The 16,662-nt window shown below is 48.9% G+C and overlaps 1 protein-coding gene across 1 annotated transcript in view; it reads left to right on the forward strand.

Moving 5' to 3' along the window:
* Positions 1-309: 309 nt before the first annotated feature.
* The window catches only part of CECR1 (cat eye syndrome chromosome region, candidate 1), a 19,546-nt gene continuing 3,193 nt past the window's right edge, over positions 310-16,662 (forward strand). The window contains exons 1-6 of the mRNA XM_010566165.1: positions 310-639; positions 3,561-3,786; positions 10,643-10,853; positions 13,917-14,044; positions 15,165-15,255; positions 15,561-15,669. Of these exons, the coding sequence (XP_010564467.1) occupies positions 327-639; positions 3,561-3,786; positions 10,643-10,853; positions 13,917-14,044; positions 15,165-15,255; positions 15,561-15,669 (1,078 nt within the window). The 5' untranslated portion in view covers positions 310-326. The remainder of the gene's footprint in view (positions 640-3,560; positions 3,787-10,642; positions 10,854-13,916; positions 14,045-15,164; positions 15,256-15,560; positions 15,670-16,662) is intronic.

Genomic DNA, 16,662 nt, shown 5'->3' on the forward strand with positions numbered 1-16,662 from the left:
CCAATCCCCTGTTCCAGGGCTAGACCTTTGCCATATTGCAGGTCTGCACAATGTGCTGCCAGCCTGATCCGGGGAGCCATATCTCCTCTCCACCCTGCCTGCAGCCTTGCTGTGTGCAATCAGCATCACAGGGAGTGTACTAATGCATAGCCCTAAATACAGGGGACATTGGTACCAGATGGTCCTCCCAGTACTGAGCATCCAATTGAACCACTACTGCAGAATAAGCTAACAGTTTAATATCCCGGTGGGTCATTGCTAAGATGTCACCTTCTGACCTGTGCTAATGCTCCGATCTTCTCCCCCTGCCTAGGTGCAGCTTTAAGATGAAGCCTCCATCTGAGCAAGGCATAAGGCTGGCATACCTTCTCCTGAATTTGGCTTCCCTCTGCTTTCCCATGCCACTCTGGAAGGGCCGGGACTCCCTAATGCAGGAGGAGAAAGCCCGTCAGACAGGTGGCAATCTGGTGCTGAGTAGACAGGAACAGCAGCTCAGTACAAAGCTCTTAAACCTCAAGAAGGAGGAGGTTGCCACAGCCATAGCTACGGGACAGTTTCCTCCAACCATGCACTTCTTTCGGGCAAAAGGCCTCATTGATCAGAGCACAGTGTTCAGCATCTTAAAGCGCATGCCAAAAGGTAGGCTTGGCCTAACGGTTGCTTATTTATCCTCCTGTCGCCTTTTGCTTTCTAAGGCAGAGCTGGGACAAAGCACAAGATGTGGCAGACAAGCTTACAAGAGCTGTAAATTGTGCTCACTGGGTTCCAGGAAGAGCCCTGCCTCTGAGCTTGGGGATGGAGCAGGGGGAGAGAGGAAGAGGGGGATGGATTGAATGAATACACATTTCCAGCAATTGTAGCATTTGGTATAACTTACAATATAGATCCTTCAGACTTTCAAGTGTGGAGAAAGGGCAGAGGAAGCAAAGACAAGAAGACACCCCAGACATCCATATTTGCTCAGCATGTTCCAGCTAGGACTTTTCCTTTTTTCACATACACATACTACAGACATGCTACCAACCTTGTCTTAGCCCACAACTTAGCCAAAAATGCTGTGTCACCCAATAAGTCTTTCTGCAGGTGGTTCTGTAGCAGACCTGGAAGTCTACCGGAAAGTTTGGGGGCACTAGAGGAGGAAGGTAGCTACCTCCAACACTGCAAGTTTCTTGTTGAATACAAGTCAAAGCCTGTGTTGATGTGACTCATAGAATACAATATAATAACTACTGTATTCTCTCACTCGGTCTTTCATAATCAGGTTCTGGTCTGTGCACTTACAGGACATCTCTGCTTATAAGGGCAGGCATTTCTCCTCTTGCCTTTAGAGATGTCACTTCCCCTGTTGTGCAGCAAGCTATGTGCTAACAGGCTGCAATGCCCTATACCAAGAGGGTTTCTGTACTATGCAGCACACAGTTTTAAAGGCATTTAGACCTTTTTCGGTTAGATAGCGGTATGACATTGTCCGATACGTTCACCGCATCATCCTGTGCATCCTCTGGTGAGCAGCTGGGACACAGAAGCATCAAAGCTCAGTACTCCAGGTTGCAACGGAAAGGAGGAGAGGATATTTTTAGCCAAGGTGAAATCCAGACCACCTATCCTGGGTGGCAGGAAGCCTAACATCTCCATGTCCTTGAGCTGCTGACAGTTCAGCAGCGAGGCAGGAGGTTGAGGTGATCACAGGAGGAAGGCCTTGACTCCCAACTGACTAGTTTCTCCCTCTGCGTGTCTGGTTCAGTAAGGAAGTAGCTGAACAAGTTGCTGCCTTTAACTAAAAATGAGACAGTTGCAGTGAACATTGTCAATACTCCCATGACTCTGAACAATGTGTCCACACTTCTAGGTGGTCCCTTTTTAGATTCAGAGTCCCATGGCCTTGCCCACATGACTGCCTGAAAACAGGTTGGTGATCTGCTTTGGAATATTTGGGAGTCAGCTCTACACAGGAGCATTCTTCACTTGCAAGGCTGTGACACTGGCACATGGTTAAGAGCCATCTTTCTCACTTCCCAGCTTTTCCCTCCTAGCTTGTGGTGTGGGATGAGGATCCCTAGCTTGCAGCATCCTAATCTGTTACCATAAATTATTATTATGTCAGAATTATCATTATCCTCTCATTGATGAATTGAAGAGCAAGGAATTTAAAAGTACCTCCCTCTTCACCTCCATTGGGGTATCTTTGATACCAAGGAGGAATTAAAAAATTAACACTTTTCAATCCAGGACATGTTGAAATGGGTTCTCAGAATCTTTGCAAGAGCCATAAGCTTTTAGGGCCAAGATCACATCCTTGTAGCTGCTTGAGTAGGACCCAGTCTTAGCAGCCTCAGTCTTGATCAGAGCCCCTGGGAATTATTGTTGTTTCAAGCACTATTGTAATTTCTATTGCTGCTCTCACACAGGGAAAGAGGGTGGCATTGCCAGTGAAAGGAGGGTCAGATCTAGACAGCTGCGGCATGCCCATTCTGTTGCACTAGCTCTGTTGAAAGCAGCAACCACAGTTGCTCAGCATCTTAACAGTCAGACCCTTTGTAGTGTGATATTATAGACATTATAGTCTATATTAGATTAGTACACTATAGTCTTGAAGTTTGTCTAACGTCACATACATACCAGTCTTTTGTCTTGTTCTTGCTACTCATATTCTCCCTTTACCCCTACGGGCATCAAAGCTATTTTGACTATGAGGTCTCCCCTAGACTAATAAAATACATATCTGTAAGACTTTAGCTCTCACAGTATCTTCCCTTTACAAAGGTGAATTTTAGTTCAAGCACCAATAACACAAGAAGCCTCTGCAAAAGGAGATATTTTAGCAAAACAAAAGGATGGGCTGAGGAAGGTGAGCATGCAGAGGATGCTTCCTATGCCAGGAAGACTGGCAGTTGCCAACATACTGCACAATAACAGAGCATCCCAGAGGCCCTTTGTGCTGGCCAGCAGCAGATGTACAACGTAAGTGAGCATGCTTTTGATAAGGCATAGAAGTAGATGGTACTTCTGCATCTGAGTGCAATTCCCCGATGTGTCATGATCTGGGATTTTGGTGTATGCCAGAGTTTCAAAGAGATGAAAGAAAAGACACAGACTAGATGCAAAAATTGAGGCTGGGATTCAAACTGCTTAGATACAGAGGATTGCTTCAGGTCTGCCATGTAGCTAGCATGCCTTATAAACTGCTGCCTACTGTGCGAGTTCCTCTTTAAATCAGTGGGGCCTGAGCCAGCTCACAGCAAAGTCTGTCTAAAAGACCTTTAATAACTCGGAGCATTTGCCATCCCAGCAGAGCTCCCTATTGATTTCCCACCCTCCCTCCGCTCCCATGGAGCTGTCACGCTCTGCCTGCCCCACGTTTGATGTGGAGGGGGCCACATCCCCCAGCATGGGGGAGGCAGAGCAGCCGCACAGCCTCTGCTGGGAGAGGTCACTCACAGCCATCTAGAAGCATTTCCAGATGCCCCTGGATGGGCAAACTCAAACTACTCTCACATCAAACCTCAGTTCCTTCTTCTCAGCTGTCTTGTCTCATTAGGATATACTTTTCCTCCCACCAGGTGCTGTCTTACACCTGCATGACTATGCCATCCTGAGCGTGGACTGGCTAGTATACAATGCCACCTACCTCCCCAACTGCTACATCTGCTTCACCCACATGGGCACCATTCGGTTTCGCTTTTCCAAGCCTCACCCTCCTCACCCAGTGCCAGCCCAGTGCTCCCAGTGGGTTTTGCTAGAGACTTACCGGAAACAGCTGCACAACGTGACTGAGTTTGATAGCAGGTGAGTGAAGAGGGGTTGCAAGCCTGCTGGTACTTCATGATAGCATTGTGTAGCCAGCAGGATCATTCTGGTCCAACTTCCCCATTTGCTGGCTGCTCTGGAAGTGGGGAACTCCATTTAGGGCTGCATACATAGAAAAAGCAAATAGCAATAGAAGAGTTTGAAGGTTGCAGCATTAAGTACACTAGAGTTAGAGACCATAAAATCTGATGTTTTCTGTGCACCCTCACTCTGGTCCTTTGCACAGACATGCTGAAGACAGTTGTTTAAGTAGATTTATGTGACCTGCCCTCACCTCTCCTCAGCACCCAGGCTGGATGTACTCGCAGCATGGGACAGAGCTGCATGGTGAAAGACCTTGCCTCATCCATTGAGGTACCCAGGAACAGGCTCTCCCCAACAGTAGAGAAGTCATTTGTAAAGTCATTGTCTTGATTCAGAGCAAGAAGTTGGGCAAACTACTTATGTTAGTTACTGCACTAGCAAAAAAAACCCAAACAACCCAAAAGAAAACCCAACCCAACTTCCCCCTCCAAACACCAACCTTGTTTTCTGAGGACTGTCTTTGAAACCCCACTAGTACCCACTACACTGAAGCATGAAGCACTCATTCCCAACAGGACCCTCAGGCACCAGGAACTGCAACTTGCCCTCCGACAAGGGCTTAGGTCTCAGCCTGCGCACTGACTGAGCCAATGAAGCCTACACACAGGTCCTCTGCCTGGCAGCACTCTTCCCTCCTGCTAATGGAGCATCTTCCCTTACAGGCGACGTCTCCTATAGCTGTCCAGGAGCTTCATACCACAAATGGCTCCCCAAGGCATCGCTCACCCACTCTCGGCAGGAGCTCCCCTCCCCACAGGCAGCTCCTACCTTAACTGCTAGCAGCCTTTTATCAGGACCAGGTGTTAGGTGCTGAGCAGCCACCTACCATTTAATCACTTACAGGTGGGTGGGAAGAGCCTGGCTCCCCCTCCAGCCGGTGGTGACTGGAAGAGGGAGCCCTGTCTCCCCATCCAGGGGCCATTGATCCCAGGACAAAGCCCTGCCGAAAAGGCCAGGAGGAAGCGAGTAGTTCTGCATGGCGTGTGGGGGGCTGCAGAGAGCACACTAAATAATGCATGAAGGCAGACACTGAGTGATGAGGACAAAGGAAAATATTGAGTAGCGATCCTTTCAGAGGGCAATGCCGTCTGCGGTGCTACGGGGGCTGGGGTCCCATGGAAAAAAATAGTATGGGGTGTCTTGTAATTAAAGACAGCATTGCCATGCCGACACACGAGGAGAAGGCTGGATTAAGGTGTTGCGGGTGACCCTAATTACAGCATTTCCTAAGTGAAACTTGATGGGTTTTACTGTAGTGCTCTTCAGTGAGGGTGTATGCTTTTAGAGACCTTTTAACGCTTAGGCAGCTGGTATCCCCTCCACATGGAAGCCGTCTGGGCTCTGTGCCCTACAGATCTGGGAAGGAGGTCAGGTTGGGAAGCTGAGGAGCTGCCAGACCTTTGGCATGGCATTACCTTCCCTCCCCAACAACAGCAAGGGGCAGGGCAGAGGGAGCTGACTCTCCAGGGCACCCACCAGCCCTCTCCTACGGAGGTCCAGAAAGGAAGGAGAAAGTAGTGCCAGACCCAGGACTCTTGACCTTTTACATCCTGAGGCTCAACTGCCCTGACACGTGATGGAGGAAATAAGATCCAGTGAGAAGTCACTTATCTGCATCTTCTAAAAAGAAAACTGGTTCCCCATTAGCTCCCTTCCGTTTCTACTGGGAATGATGAGGAGGGAAAGATCACAGCACAAGCTCTCTTCAACCCCACCAGGAGACCCATAAATAATGTGCAAGAGATTGGATTTTGAAACAGTTTCACTTCCTTAAAGGCCAAGCAATTGCACTGGGAATTTCAGAACTGTCTCAGGAGCAACCCTTTGGTGTATTTGTTTTCAGCTGTATTTCTGTAGCATGACATCCCTTTCTGGCTGAGGCTAGAGGCCACGGCATCCTATACACCTAGGAGGGTGGAGCTGTGCATTATTTGGCTCCCTATGTTCCTGTGTGGGAACACGACTTCTTTTCAGAGGCAGTGTTGTCATATTCCCCTTCTTTTGTATTAGTTGTCTGACAACGTCTAGTAGCCACAAGTCAGAGCAGGACTTCAGAGTGGCAGGCACTGCACAGGGACACAAGACAGACCCCACTACAAGGGTCTCCCCAAGGGTAGAGGGTAAACTGAGGCAGAGACCAATGAAGTGACTTTCCTCAGCAACGTGTGCCAAAGCCAAGTACAAACTTGGATCTCTCACATCCTGGGTGCTCAGACTTACTCATTTGAGTATGTTGTCCTTCATTTCTTGCCCTTCTGTGCTCATCACCACAAAATTGCAGAGGAGTCATTGCACATAATGTGCAACACGCGAACAACAGCCACATTGAGGCGCTTCCCTTCCTATTTTCATCTAATCCCCAAGTACTAGTCTAGGGGTTAGGAATGTTTTTTGGCCGTCTGGAAATAGGTCTCTAGCCAGGAATAGGCCCCAATCTGTTCTGCTTCTCAGTTTCTGGAAACTCTCCCAGTCTCTTGAACATGTGCATCCCAGGCTACCTCTTTCCTGCACTCCTCTTTGCCCTTGAGCACTGACAAGCTGAGAGAAAGCAGATGTCAGAGGAAGGAACGGATGGATAGTTGGGTGGTTTCAAGGAAGTATCAAGGGAATATGGCAGCAGGGAATGGCTCTCATGCAAGACAGGGTGGATCAGCAAATGTGAAGGGAACAATGGAAGAGTTTCCGAGAGGCTGCACCCCTTTCACCTTACTGCATTCCTGACCAGGAAGGGGTGAGGGAGAGAGGTATCTGCATAGGTACATATGCATACATATACATATGTGTGTGTTTTGGAAGGAAGTCTTTTTGTTTGTTTGCCTCAAAAGAAGGTTTAATCATTCCTATTCAAAACACAGGTCTTATGGGCCAAGACCCTGGAGTATTCTGTTACTGGTAAGCTTCCAAAGGATGCTATTATGAGAGCCAGGAGACCACGGGCCAGGAGACACAGAAAGGAAGGGAATTCTGCTTTGAGACTTAAAAGAAAAAATAATCCTTACTTATTTACTTCACAATCAATTATGTTATAGGAGAATGCCATTTTTTTCCTCAAGATGCAACATAGTGGCCACCATCTCTAAAGCAAGAGCGTGCCCCTAGATATTTAGGGAAACAGGATTGACATTCTAGATATTTGTAAAATACCACGGCACACCCCCCCGCCAGCAGCCCGAGGATTAAGGCCAGGCCCGGCAGTGCAGCTCCGCCGGCCCAGCGGAGCTCTCTATCACCAGGATGAAGTCATCTGTGAGGGAGCTGACACCATGGCCGAAGCTGCAGGAACAACTCCCCTGGGTGCTAACGGCTGCCCGGACCGCCATCACCTTCCCCTTCTTGTCCTCTGACTGCCTTATCTCACAGAAAAATAGGGCAGTGTGTGCATTACAAAGAAAAAAAAAGAATAAAAATCCACTACAGAAACAAAGCACTCCGCTCCCTCTAGAAGTCTCCCCTTGGGGAGAAGAAGAGGGGACGAGAGAGAGAGAGAAAGCGAATGAACCACATGTGACAGATGTTAGTCACACTATTTAATGCACCACTGGAAGACATTCAGATACTACAGTGAGGAGAGGGCTATAATTACCCATCAAGAACAGAAAAAAGAAGCAGGAAAAAGAATCCCTTTAAAAACAAGGCATCAAAACCATTTGCTTCTGCATTATATAACACAAAAAAGCAAAACGGGAAAAAAAACCAGGAAAAGAGAAAGCAAAACCACAGTTGAAAAATAAATAAACCTTAGCTGGTCGTTTTAGCTGTGCCCCTTCGGGCATATGCATTGCAATAGCATTGTTCAGTGCATATATGACATGACATGGAAGGCTATTTGTAGTCTGCACCTGATCACTGGCAAGGGCCCATTCCAGAAAAGAAGCAAAAAAAGGTATTTATGAAGCTTTGCTTCATCTGCATGAGCTACTGATGGCAAAAGCTCCCGAATCCTTAGGAGATTATCAAGTTATCAAGGATGGATCACTATTACGCAATAAATCTTCAACAGTTATAGGGATCAATAATCAGTCTCAAAGGGAAGGGGATTATAAAAAAAGCACGATTTGATTTATGTGCTTTTAGGAGCAGGGCGGTGTGGGGATTTATTGCTGTTTCTAGCCCAAGAGCACAGGCTAAGTAAACAACCACAAGTTTGTACAGCTAGATTTAAAGGCAGGGAGGGGAGCCCTGTGCGCGCTTATTGCTGGAGGAGCCGAGTTCTCACAGGACAGGGGGAGAAAGCGGTGGGAGCCCAGCTAACCGCCCGTCCTTATCTGAAATGAAGCTGCGCGGGGTGGCGAGAACAGGCTTGCACAGCCTTTTGATCCATGGGGAGGTTTTTCCCTCGGTGCTTGCAGGGCTGGTGGGAACAGCCCTGCTCGGCTCTGGGCTTCGGGCAGGTGCTCTCCACCGGAGCGCGGCTCTGGCAGGGAGCTGCCCTTCGGCCAGGAGGGGAGCGGAAAAATCTCTTTTCCCCAGCTCTTCCCACACAAAACCTCCTCTCCCCTCGCCGCTGAGCTGCAGCACACCCTTTCCGCCGGCGGCTGGCCTCCACCACAGCTCCGGCAGCTGGATCAGCGCCTTCAACATGCACCTGGCTCCTGCATTCCTGGTTTCTAGGGTGATGCTGTGGTGTCTCCCGCTGCTGCGTGCTCCCCACTGCCCGCTCAAAACGCCGACCGCCCCGCCATGGTCCAGCTCGGTCCCTTTGGTTGCATGGATTACTGAACAGTAGCTGGTGTTGCCCAGCGTCCTGTGATAATGGCACCAAAGCCCCTATTGTAATGCGCAGGAGGGCAGAGCTGAAGTTGCTGTGGAAACCTTAACTCTGAATTTTCATGACTGTTGAGCATTTAAAATCTCATCCTTACCGTGGTACGAGCATCTCTTTATGTACCGTTTTGCTTCTAAAATTGTTCCCTGCAAAGAAATTAACAGAGCGAAGAAGGAATGAAACTGCAGCCACTGGAAGAGGGTCCTTAGGGAGTGAAACAGCAGGCAAATGCTGGGGGAATAGGCTCCATTTTACAGGCTGGATGGAGGGACTCAAAAGGGATGTCCCTGCCTGGATTGTCTCAGTTTATGAGTTTGGACCAGCTCACATTTTACATCTGTAGGAGGGAGGTTTTTAATTCCATCCACAGAAGCCTCCTGGAAGAAGATAATAAGAGCACAAATCAAACCCACACCTCCCATATAACAGAGCAGAGCACTGCAAGAGGATGGAGGCCAAGACATGAAACACAAAACATTACTAAAGATCAGTAGCTGTTATCGAGGGGTGAAAGAATATACTCAGATGAAAGATGAAGCATGGTTGAAGGTATTTCTATCTGAACCTGCTTAGCCCCTGACACTAGATAAGCATCAGTCCTGGCCAGACCGGTAAGCCCACCTGCCTGCAAGCAACTGGCTCTGTAGCTTGCTGCAATGGCTTCAGTTTGTCCACTCAGGAATGAAGTTAATGACCCCTGTATTGCCATTTAGACTTTGCCCACCAGCCTGAGAAATTTATTATGAACTCTTCTTCACATGGCCACCAGTGGAGGGAGGAGAGCTGTTGCCAGAGGCAAGGCTTCGGGCAGGACGAAGGCTACCAGCTTGTCAGAGAGAGGACAGCATTGCAGCATGGATGCTCACCTTGTCCTAAATGCAAGCTGCCACCCACAACCAGATAACCTTGCAATTACTGGCTCCCTTAAACTCTGCTTGATAAAACTAGCCGCCACCTCTCTGGATTTCTGAAAGAGGTTTATACGCCAGCTGAGTCTATGGAGGAAATAAATATGTTTCTGTCCTGCTAAGGAAAAGCCAGGACCTGTGATTCTTATCAGTTGTTTCCCAGCAGACTACCTGAAGAAGTTACCAGCAAGGCAGGCAGGATATCAGGTTTGTTCCATGGTGGTGGTGGGGAAGGTTTTCTGATTCACAATCCTTTTCCCCCTGCTTATATTAGATGACATAGTTTGACAATATGAAAGTACCAGGGCAAGTTACAGGCTTAGTAAACAAGTTGATGGTGGCCCAGTACATGGCATCTCCTGGAGACTCAGTCTGCCTTTAGGTGGTGAACAGAGGACTGGGTGTTGTAACTTTTTACATGCATTGAAGATGTTTGGGAGAATATATTGTCTGCAGGAGTAATGTACTAGCCTACCTTCAGATTAAGGACACCCCTGGGTAGCAGAGTGCAATTCTTATGATATAAAAACATCAAACTTGCTTTTGTAACTCTATTACTCCTCAAGATTTTGCCCTCTAAAAAGGAAGGGGCAGGTTTTGAACACTTAGTCTTACCCTGCTTGTAGCTCAACGTGTAGCATATGACTTTTTACCTGTCAGCTATTAGCTGTACCAGCCATTAGAGGAGTAAATATAGGTGGCAGAAAAATGACCTGAATGCCTCCTAGTTGCACCAGTCATTGTTACGCCTGTTTTATTGCAGTGCCAACAGGCTCTGAGTTAGATCTTGGGCCCCTATTGTGGCAGGAACGGCTTTGCACCTTTTCTTGGTCTTGCCCAAAGAACACGTGCCTCCTTCAGCACAGCCGCTGCCCTGCTGCACCCCAGAGCATGGGTGGGAGAGTGTCACATCCGCAAAGCTTGGTCTCTGACAATAAAACTCACACCTGTCTTGGAGGAAACCTATTTCCTCCTGTACTGAACACCCAGCTGCCAGCCAGCAGCTTTTTGCATGCTGAAAGCCAGTTGTCTTGTTTGTTCTTCTAATTCTTCCTCTTCTCTTTACCCTTTTCTACAGCTTGCTGAGAAACTTGACCCTGGTGACAGATGCCCCTGAGCTGGCATACCCTTCTCAGACTTTCATTTGGAAAAGATTTGAAGAAGTCTTTCTCATTGCCTCTGGACTTATCTGCTATGCACCTGTGTTCAAGGCCTATTTCTACCAGGGGCTGCTGGAGCTCTATGAAGATAACGTACAGTATGTTGAGATAAGAGCTCTCCTGCCTCCGGTACGTATTTTTTGGCTTCTCTAGTATTCTTTTAAATCCTTATTTCTCCATAACTTTTCTCAAGCCCTATCTTGAATTTAGTTTTTGGATGTTTGCATACCTGCCCTTCTAAGGATGCTGGAAAACCTTGATCATATTCAAAGGTCTTTGTTGGAGATTTGCATAGGCAAGGGCTTGAAAGCGAGAGATGCTTTGTTCTTCATGGCTAAGGAAGATACCTACTGTGGCAACAGCACAAAACTACATTGTACAGTCTGACTGGGAGCTGTGGCAAAATCTTGCTGGTTGAGAAGATGTGTCTCAGCTTTGTCTGCACCAGAATCACCTGTTCTGTGGCAGCTCTTCTGCAACAATTTCCCATCTTGAATAGAGACTTATTCTGGAATAGTTACATTATTTTAAATCCACATCTTATTTCAGAATAATTTCTCTGAACAGGCTAGTAAATTGATTGGCAAAGCACAGTCTTCCACAGTTTGCAGACAACTTAAATTTTGGCTATGTATGTGAAGTATGAACTGCTCCTTTCATTGCCACTAACAGTAAAATCTGTGGCCTTTCTCCCTGCATTTCACCTGGAGCTGGTCAGATTTTCCTACAATCCCACGCTGCCCCAATGCCTTCCCAAGTACCAGCAGACCCCACCACTGTTCTTTGGCTGTAACAGTTCCCACTTTCCTAGTGGCAATTTCGACACTGCAGATAGACCTTTTCCATACAGTTCTCCAGAGCAGCTCCAAGCGGTGGGAGCTCTGTCAGAGAAGCAGATGCCTTACCAAAACAAATGAACTGGGGCCACTGCTCCTCACTACACCACCTACCTCCATGTTCTTAGCAGTCCCTTGCAACGGGAATGAAGCTGCTGTCCAAGGTCCATCCAGCAGCACCTGAAGGACCAGGTGGTGCTGGTGGCTTGTGCAGGGGAACACAGGTAGCAGGTTGCTGCCGGCACCACAGAGCCCAGCAGATGGAGCCGCCATGCTGATGTCCTGCTGGTGGCCCAACTCATGAATGTGCCTGCCACCAAATTCCTTAAATCATTGCCCTTGCGTGCAATGGCTGGTAGGCTCCAGCCAGCTGCAGATGAATGTCTGCACCCCAGCAACCACCGCTGCTCCTGGGAAGGCCTCTGCAGCCACCCCGTCAGCAGACAGGCAGGTGCTGTGACAAATTTGGAGGCTGATCTGGCTTTGTGCATGCCTCCTCCCCAACAGCTGGGGAGTCGGGCTGCTAACCCTACCCTGTTGTGGCTCGGGCTGGCCCCATAGCAAAATAAGGCTCAGTGTCAGGGCTGCACGCTGACGCTCTGTCGTGCCTGAGATGAGAAGGGTGTATTGAAAAGAAAAAAAAAAAGGAGGGGGAGAAGACCACAAAGCTTGTATGTATCTTACTTTGCTGGGGGTTGGTCATGAGCCAGTTGCTCTGAACTCAGTCACCATCTGTCTTTGGGGTACCTGGAAAGAGAAAATAACAGCAATGTCAAAATTCCTGTCCTGTGAGACAGTGCAAGAGCTGGCATCCCCCCAGGTCACACAGGTTTCCGGGCCAAGAATATCTGTGATGTTACGAGTGCGTGGGCCTGACTGGAAAATACCCTGCGTTTACCGGCAGCCCTTAGACATGGTTGTAATGTCTTTTGAAGAGAGGCTTGGCAGGGAAGATGTGCTTCCCATCCAGCCCCTAATGCTGGCTCCAGGCGTGGGAGCCTCCAGAGCCCCCGGGCTTGCTCGCACCCGGCAGCTCGGCATGCTGCGAGGTACAGGCGGGCAAGCTGCCTGCAGCCCAGGTAGCCCTGCGAGGGCTGCGAGCACGCTGGGCTGCCAGCCCCGACGGGCAGCGCAGGCAGGGAAGTGCCAGCTAGGCTGGAGCGGGGACACGAGGGAAGGGAAACGCTTTGCCGTGACAGTCGAGGTGAGCAGGGTGTGACAGGAATAGCGAGATGCTCGTGTGGCTGGAGATCCTCTACAAGGCTTAGACAACAGTGCTGATGCCCTGCAAAAGCTCGCCTTGCAGGAAAGCCCGCCAGAAGCAGCCCCTGAAGTAAAGTAAATGAAAGTCAGGATTTAGTGTGAAACAGCAAACATTGTGGAAAAGCACCCCAAACCCAGCTGTGTTTGCAAATTCAGCTGTGTAAAGTCTCACATTCCCATGGGCGGCAGCAGGGGAATATTTCCTCTGAGCGTCTGCGGCCGCCCCACAGCTGCTGGTGCCTGCAAGGGGGGGACACCACAGCATGACGGGGCGCAGGGGCTTAGCGGGGGGCATCGCTGCGAGGGCCAGCACCGGAGGGGAAGTGAGAAGGTGGAGTGGATCAGGTGAAGGGTGGAGGAGAAGGGTGGAAGACAAAAGAAAGGTGACAAGGGTGAGAACAGCGTGATTGCAGCCACTGTTTGTGAGCGACTCCAGATGGGGCCTTTGTGGGTTAGTATCAACTGGGGCATGCTGGGTCTACACCCCTGCATATAGCCCTGGCGGTGAGGAACTCGCAGAGTAAGTTGATGAGATAGAGCATGCCAAAAGGATTATTTTTCCCAGTTTGCAGCCAGACAACTGGGAAAGCGTGGCAAGACTAAACAACTGACTCAAGGTCATGGAGCAAACCTCTGGCAGAGGGGAGCAGAAGCCCAGCCCAGCTGGTAGCTTATGGGGCTCAGCCCTCACATGCCTCGAGGCTGCCTTGGCTGACAGACTGACACCGCAAGGCACAGAGAGTGTGTGTGAGCCGCCAGACGGCTGGACAAAATGCTCCAGCATTTGATACAGACATGAGTAAGAGGTCATGGTCTCCTCTGAGTACTTAAGGGCACTTGCTTGCCATATCTGAACATGGAGAAACTTCTTTCTTATATCACATAGGAGGGAGGAAAACCACTCCTTGGTTCTTGCCAGCTGGTAAAGGCTTCAAGAAGAAAATGTTCTGCACAGATTTAACTGCTTTTTTCTGCCCTGTTGCCAGGACCGCAGCACATTGCTTCTCCCAAGGCTTTTTTCAGTTCATTTCTCCCACCCCTCAATAAAACACCTCTTCCAACTTCTGCTTGCCATGTGCTTTTCACCCTGCAGGTGTATGAACTGGATGGCACCCGGCATAACAAATCATGGTCCATGGCAACCTACCGGGAAGTGACTAGGCAATTTGTGAAGGAGCACCCTGACTTTCTTGGAGCCAAGATTATATTTACAGCACACAGGTAGAGGCTGAGCGGGGCTAAGAGTGCCTGTGCACGGCTGGCTGTGCTGCTTTGGAGGCGGCGGTGGGGAGGGGTCCAGGCCAGGAGAAGCGATGCTGAGGGCTGAGCTGAAGTGCCACAGTTGGTCAGCAATGCCTGTATGCATCGTCAGACCTGGGATGTTGACTCCCGAAGCATTCCCTGGCACAGTAAAAGGCTGAGGATGAGAAATCATCTATATAAGTCTGCGTACGTGCAAAGTGACCAGGGTTAGCTCATGGCGTGCGCTGGGGAGACAAGCGTCTGTGAGCACTGGGTGCGGGAACGAGCAGGGGAAGGGCTGCCTGCGAGCATGTGTGCCCAAGCCATGCACGCTCTCTTCCTGAGCCTGGACGTACTCCCCCTCTCTGTGGAAACTGAAGCAGTGACAGCAGTGCCCGAGTATGGGCACTCGGTATTGCAAAGGTCCTCATGGGATCCTGCAAACGCTGTTCTCCCGGCAGCCTTTGTATGGTATGTTTGTGCTGCTGTTTGCAGGCAGGCACAAGGCTGTTCTCCAAGTCAGCCAGATGCCATAAAGTCATGTGAGGTGATCCTGAGCAAATATAACAGACCTCTCAGCAGCACTTACTCACTCCGGCTCGGCACAATGCCGTTTCCAGTTCAGAGCTGGCTTGCCTTTGGCCAGCTTGGGTATGGACAGAGTCTGTCTGCAAAATGTGCTGTGATGTCTAAGTCCGATAGGGCTGGAAGAAATCTAAATTTAAAATTCTCTTGAAATGCAACTACTGCCCCACTTCCCCGCAAAACAGTCAAGAGGAAAAAAGAAATATTTAAACGTTTCTCTCCATGCTGTTGTGTTCCCTGCTTGGTAGATGGGAAAGCCAGTGAGTCAGACAAGCATGCCTCAACTCAAGTGACAGCAGGGTCTAGCCAGGCATTTCCTGGTCATTCAGGGGTTTCCTTTCATAACATCAATTTTCTACTGCTGTTACTCTGGAGACCTGAAGCTGGTTGTCAGATTCAGGAGCAACTTGCATTTTGGAAATACCCCTGGGGGCCCTGTTTCACAACTAAAACCCAAAGAAGGCAGGCCCATGGGAGTGAGCCTCTGTACTGCTTTTTCTCTCTTGCTCTTTAGGATGCTGAATGTTTCCCAGATTAAAGAAGCCATCGTCACTGCCATGGCACTCAAAGCCCGCTTCCCAGACACCCTAGCAGGCTTCGACCTGGTAACTGTATTTCTTCTGTGGCTTCACGTTAACCCCTAGACGTGCAATATAACTACATGTATAATATGGCATATGTTTTATACCAGAGCCAGATCCTCTGCTGCTGTACTGAAATCAGTGTAAATGGGTCGCAAATCCTCCAGCTAAGGATTTTGTTAAGGGTAATTGACAAAGTCACCTGACAGAATCAGCTCCCTACCCCACAGCATTGTAATTTCAGTACATTTGGCACCTCAGTGATACATAGCTGTAAGTCCCACCATCTTCCAGAGCATGTTCAAAAACACCTTTCCTCCTTCCCCCAGGTTGGTAATGAGGATGAAGGTCACTCTTTATGGGACCTGAAGGATGCCCTGACCATTCCGTATTCCCTGGGGGTCAACTTGCCATACTTTTTCCATGCTGGGGAGACTGGTAAGCATGAGGACTCAATGCCTGTTATTACTTGCAGAGGCAAGAGGTGAAGTCTTGCAAAGCACAGAAGCAGCAAGCCTGGCTGTATCAAGATGATGTGTATGTGTATACACGTGTATATAATCGGTTTTCCCTATGCTTCTCCTCATATCAGCTTGTTGCTGTAGCATTCCTATATGGCACCTCCCCTACCTGCTCCCTGCTCTTGACTGTAGGCGTCACGTTGCTAAGCATCTTTGCCCAGTGTGTGACATGGAGTCATGCTGGAAGAGTTATTGCTAGTAGCCATTTCCTTCTCAGAGCAGTGCTCACCTCCCATCCACAGCGGCAACAGAATTCCTCAGCCATTATTTTACATTTTAAGGTGAAGGAATGTCTGAGCCAGCCTCGAGTCTTAACTGAATACACTCATCAAAGTAACTGATAGTTACCCTTCATTCCTGGGGCAATGTATTATTATTGGCAATATATTATTGAGTCCTTATGGGTGGGATTTATCCTAACCATGCATGACAGTTGTGTCTAACTTGTGTGTTGTGCTTATTGCATGTTGACATCTACAGAGATGTCTACATCTGAACTAGTTACCCCAGGCTCCTTTTATAGACATGGACAGTAACAAGCACTTCCAAGGCACAGTACATCTCATCCTAATGCACAGGCTATTCCCCAGAAATTATTACTTCTCTCCATTGACTATGAATGGAGACCAGCATGGTTAGCTTAGCAGTAAGAGCTATACTGCGGACATCTAAAGCCAGGTGAGATGAGTGGGTGTCTCTACGCTGGGCAATGCCCTGGGCAGATTTGGATCTTTGTTTCACTGAAAATGCAAAGTGGGAACTCAGAGCATGAGCAACCCTCTGTGATGGGTTGACCCTGGCTGGACGCCAGGTGCCCACCAAAGCCGTTCTATCACTCCCCCATCCTCAGCTGGACAGGGGAGAGAAAAATATAACAAAAAGCTTGCGGGTCGAGATAAGGACAGGAGAG

This window comes from Haliaeetus leucocephalus, unplaced genomic scaffold (assembly GCF_000737465.1).
Source record: "Haliaeetus leucocephalus isolate CR32 unplaced genomic scaffold, Haliaeetus_leucocephalus-4.0 Scaffold206, whole genome shotgun sequence".
Lineage (NCBI taxonomy): Eukaryota > Metazoa > Chordata > Aves > Accipitriformes > Accipitridae > Haliaeetus > Haliaeetus leucocephalus.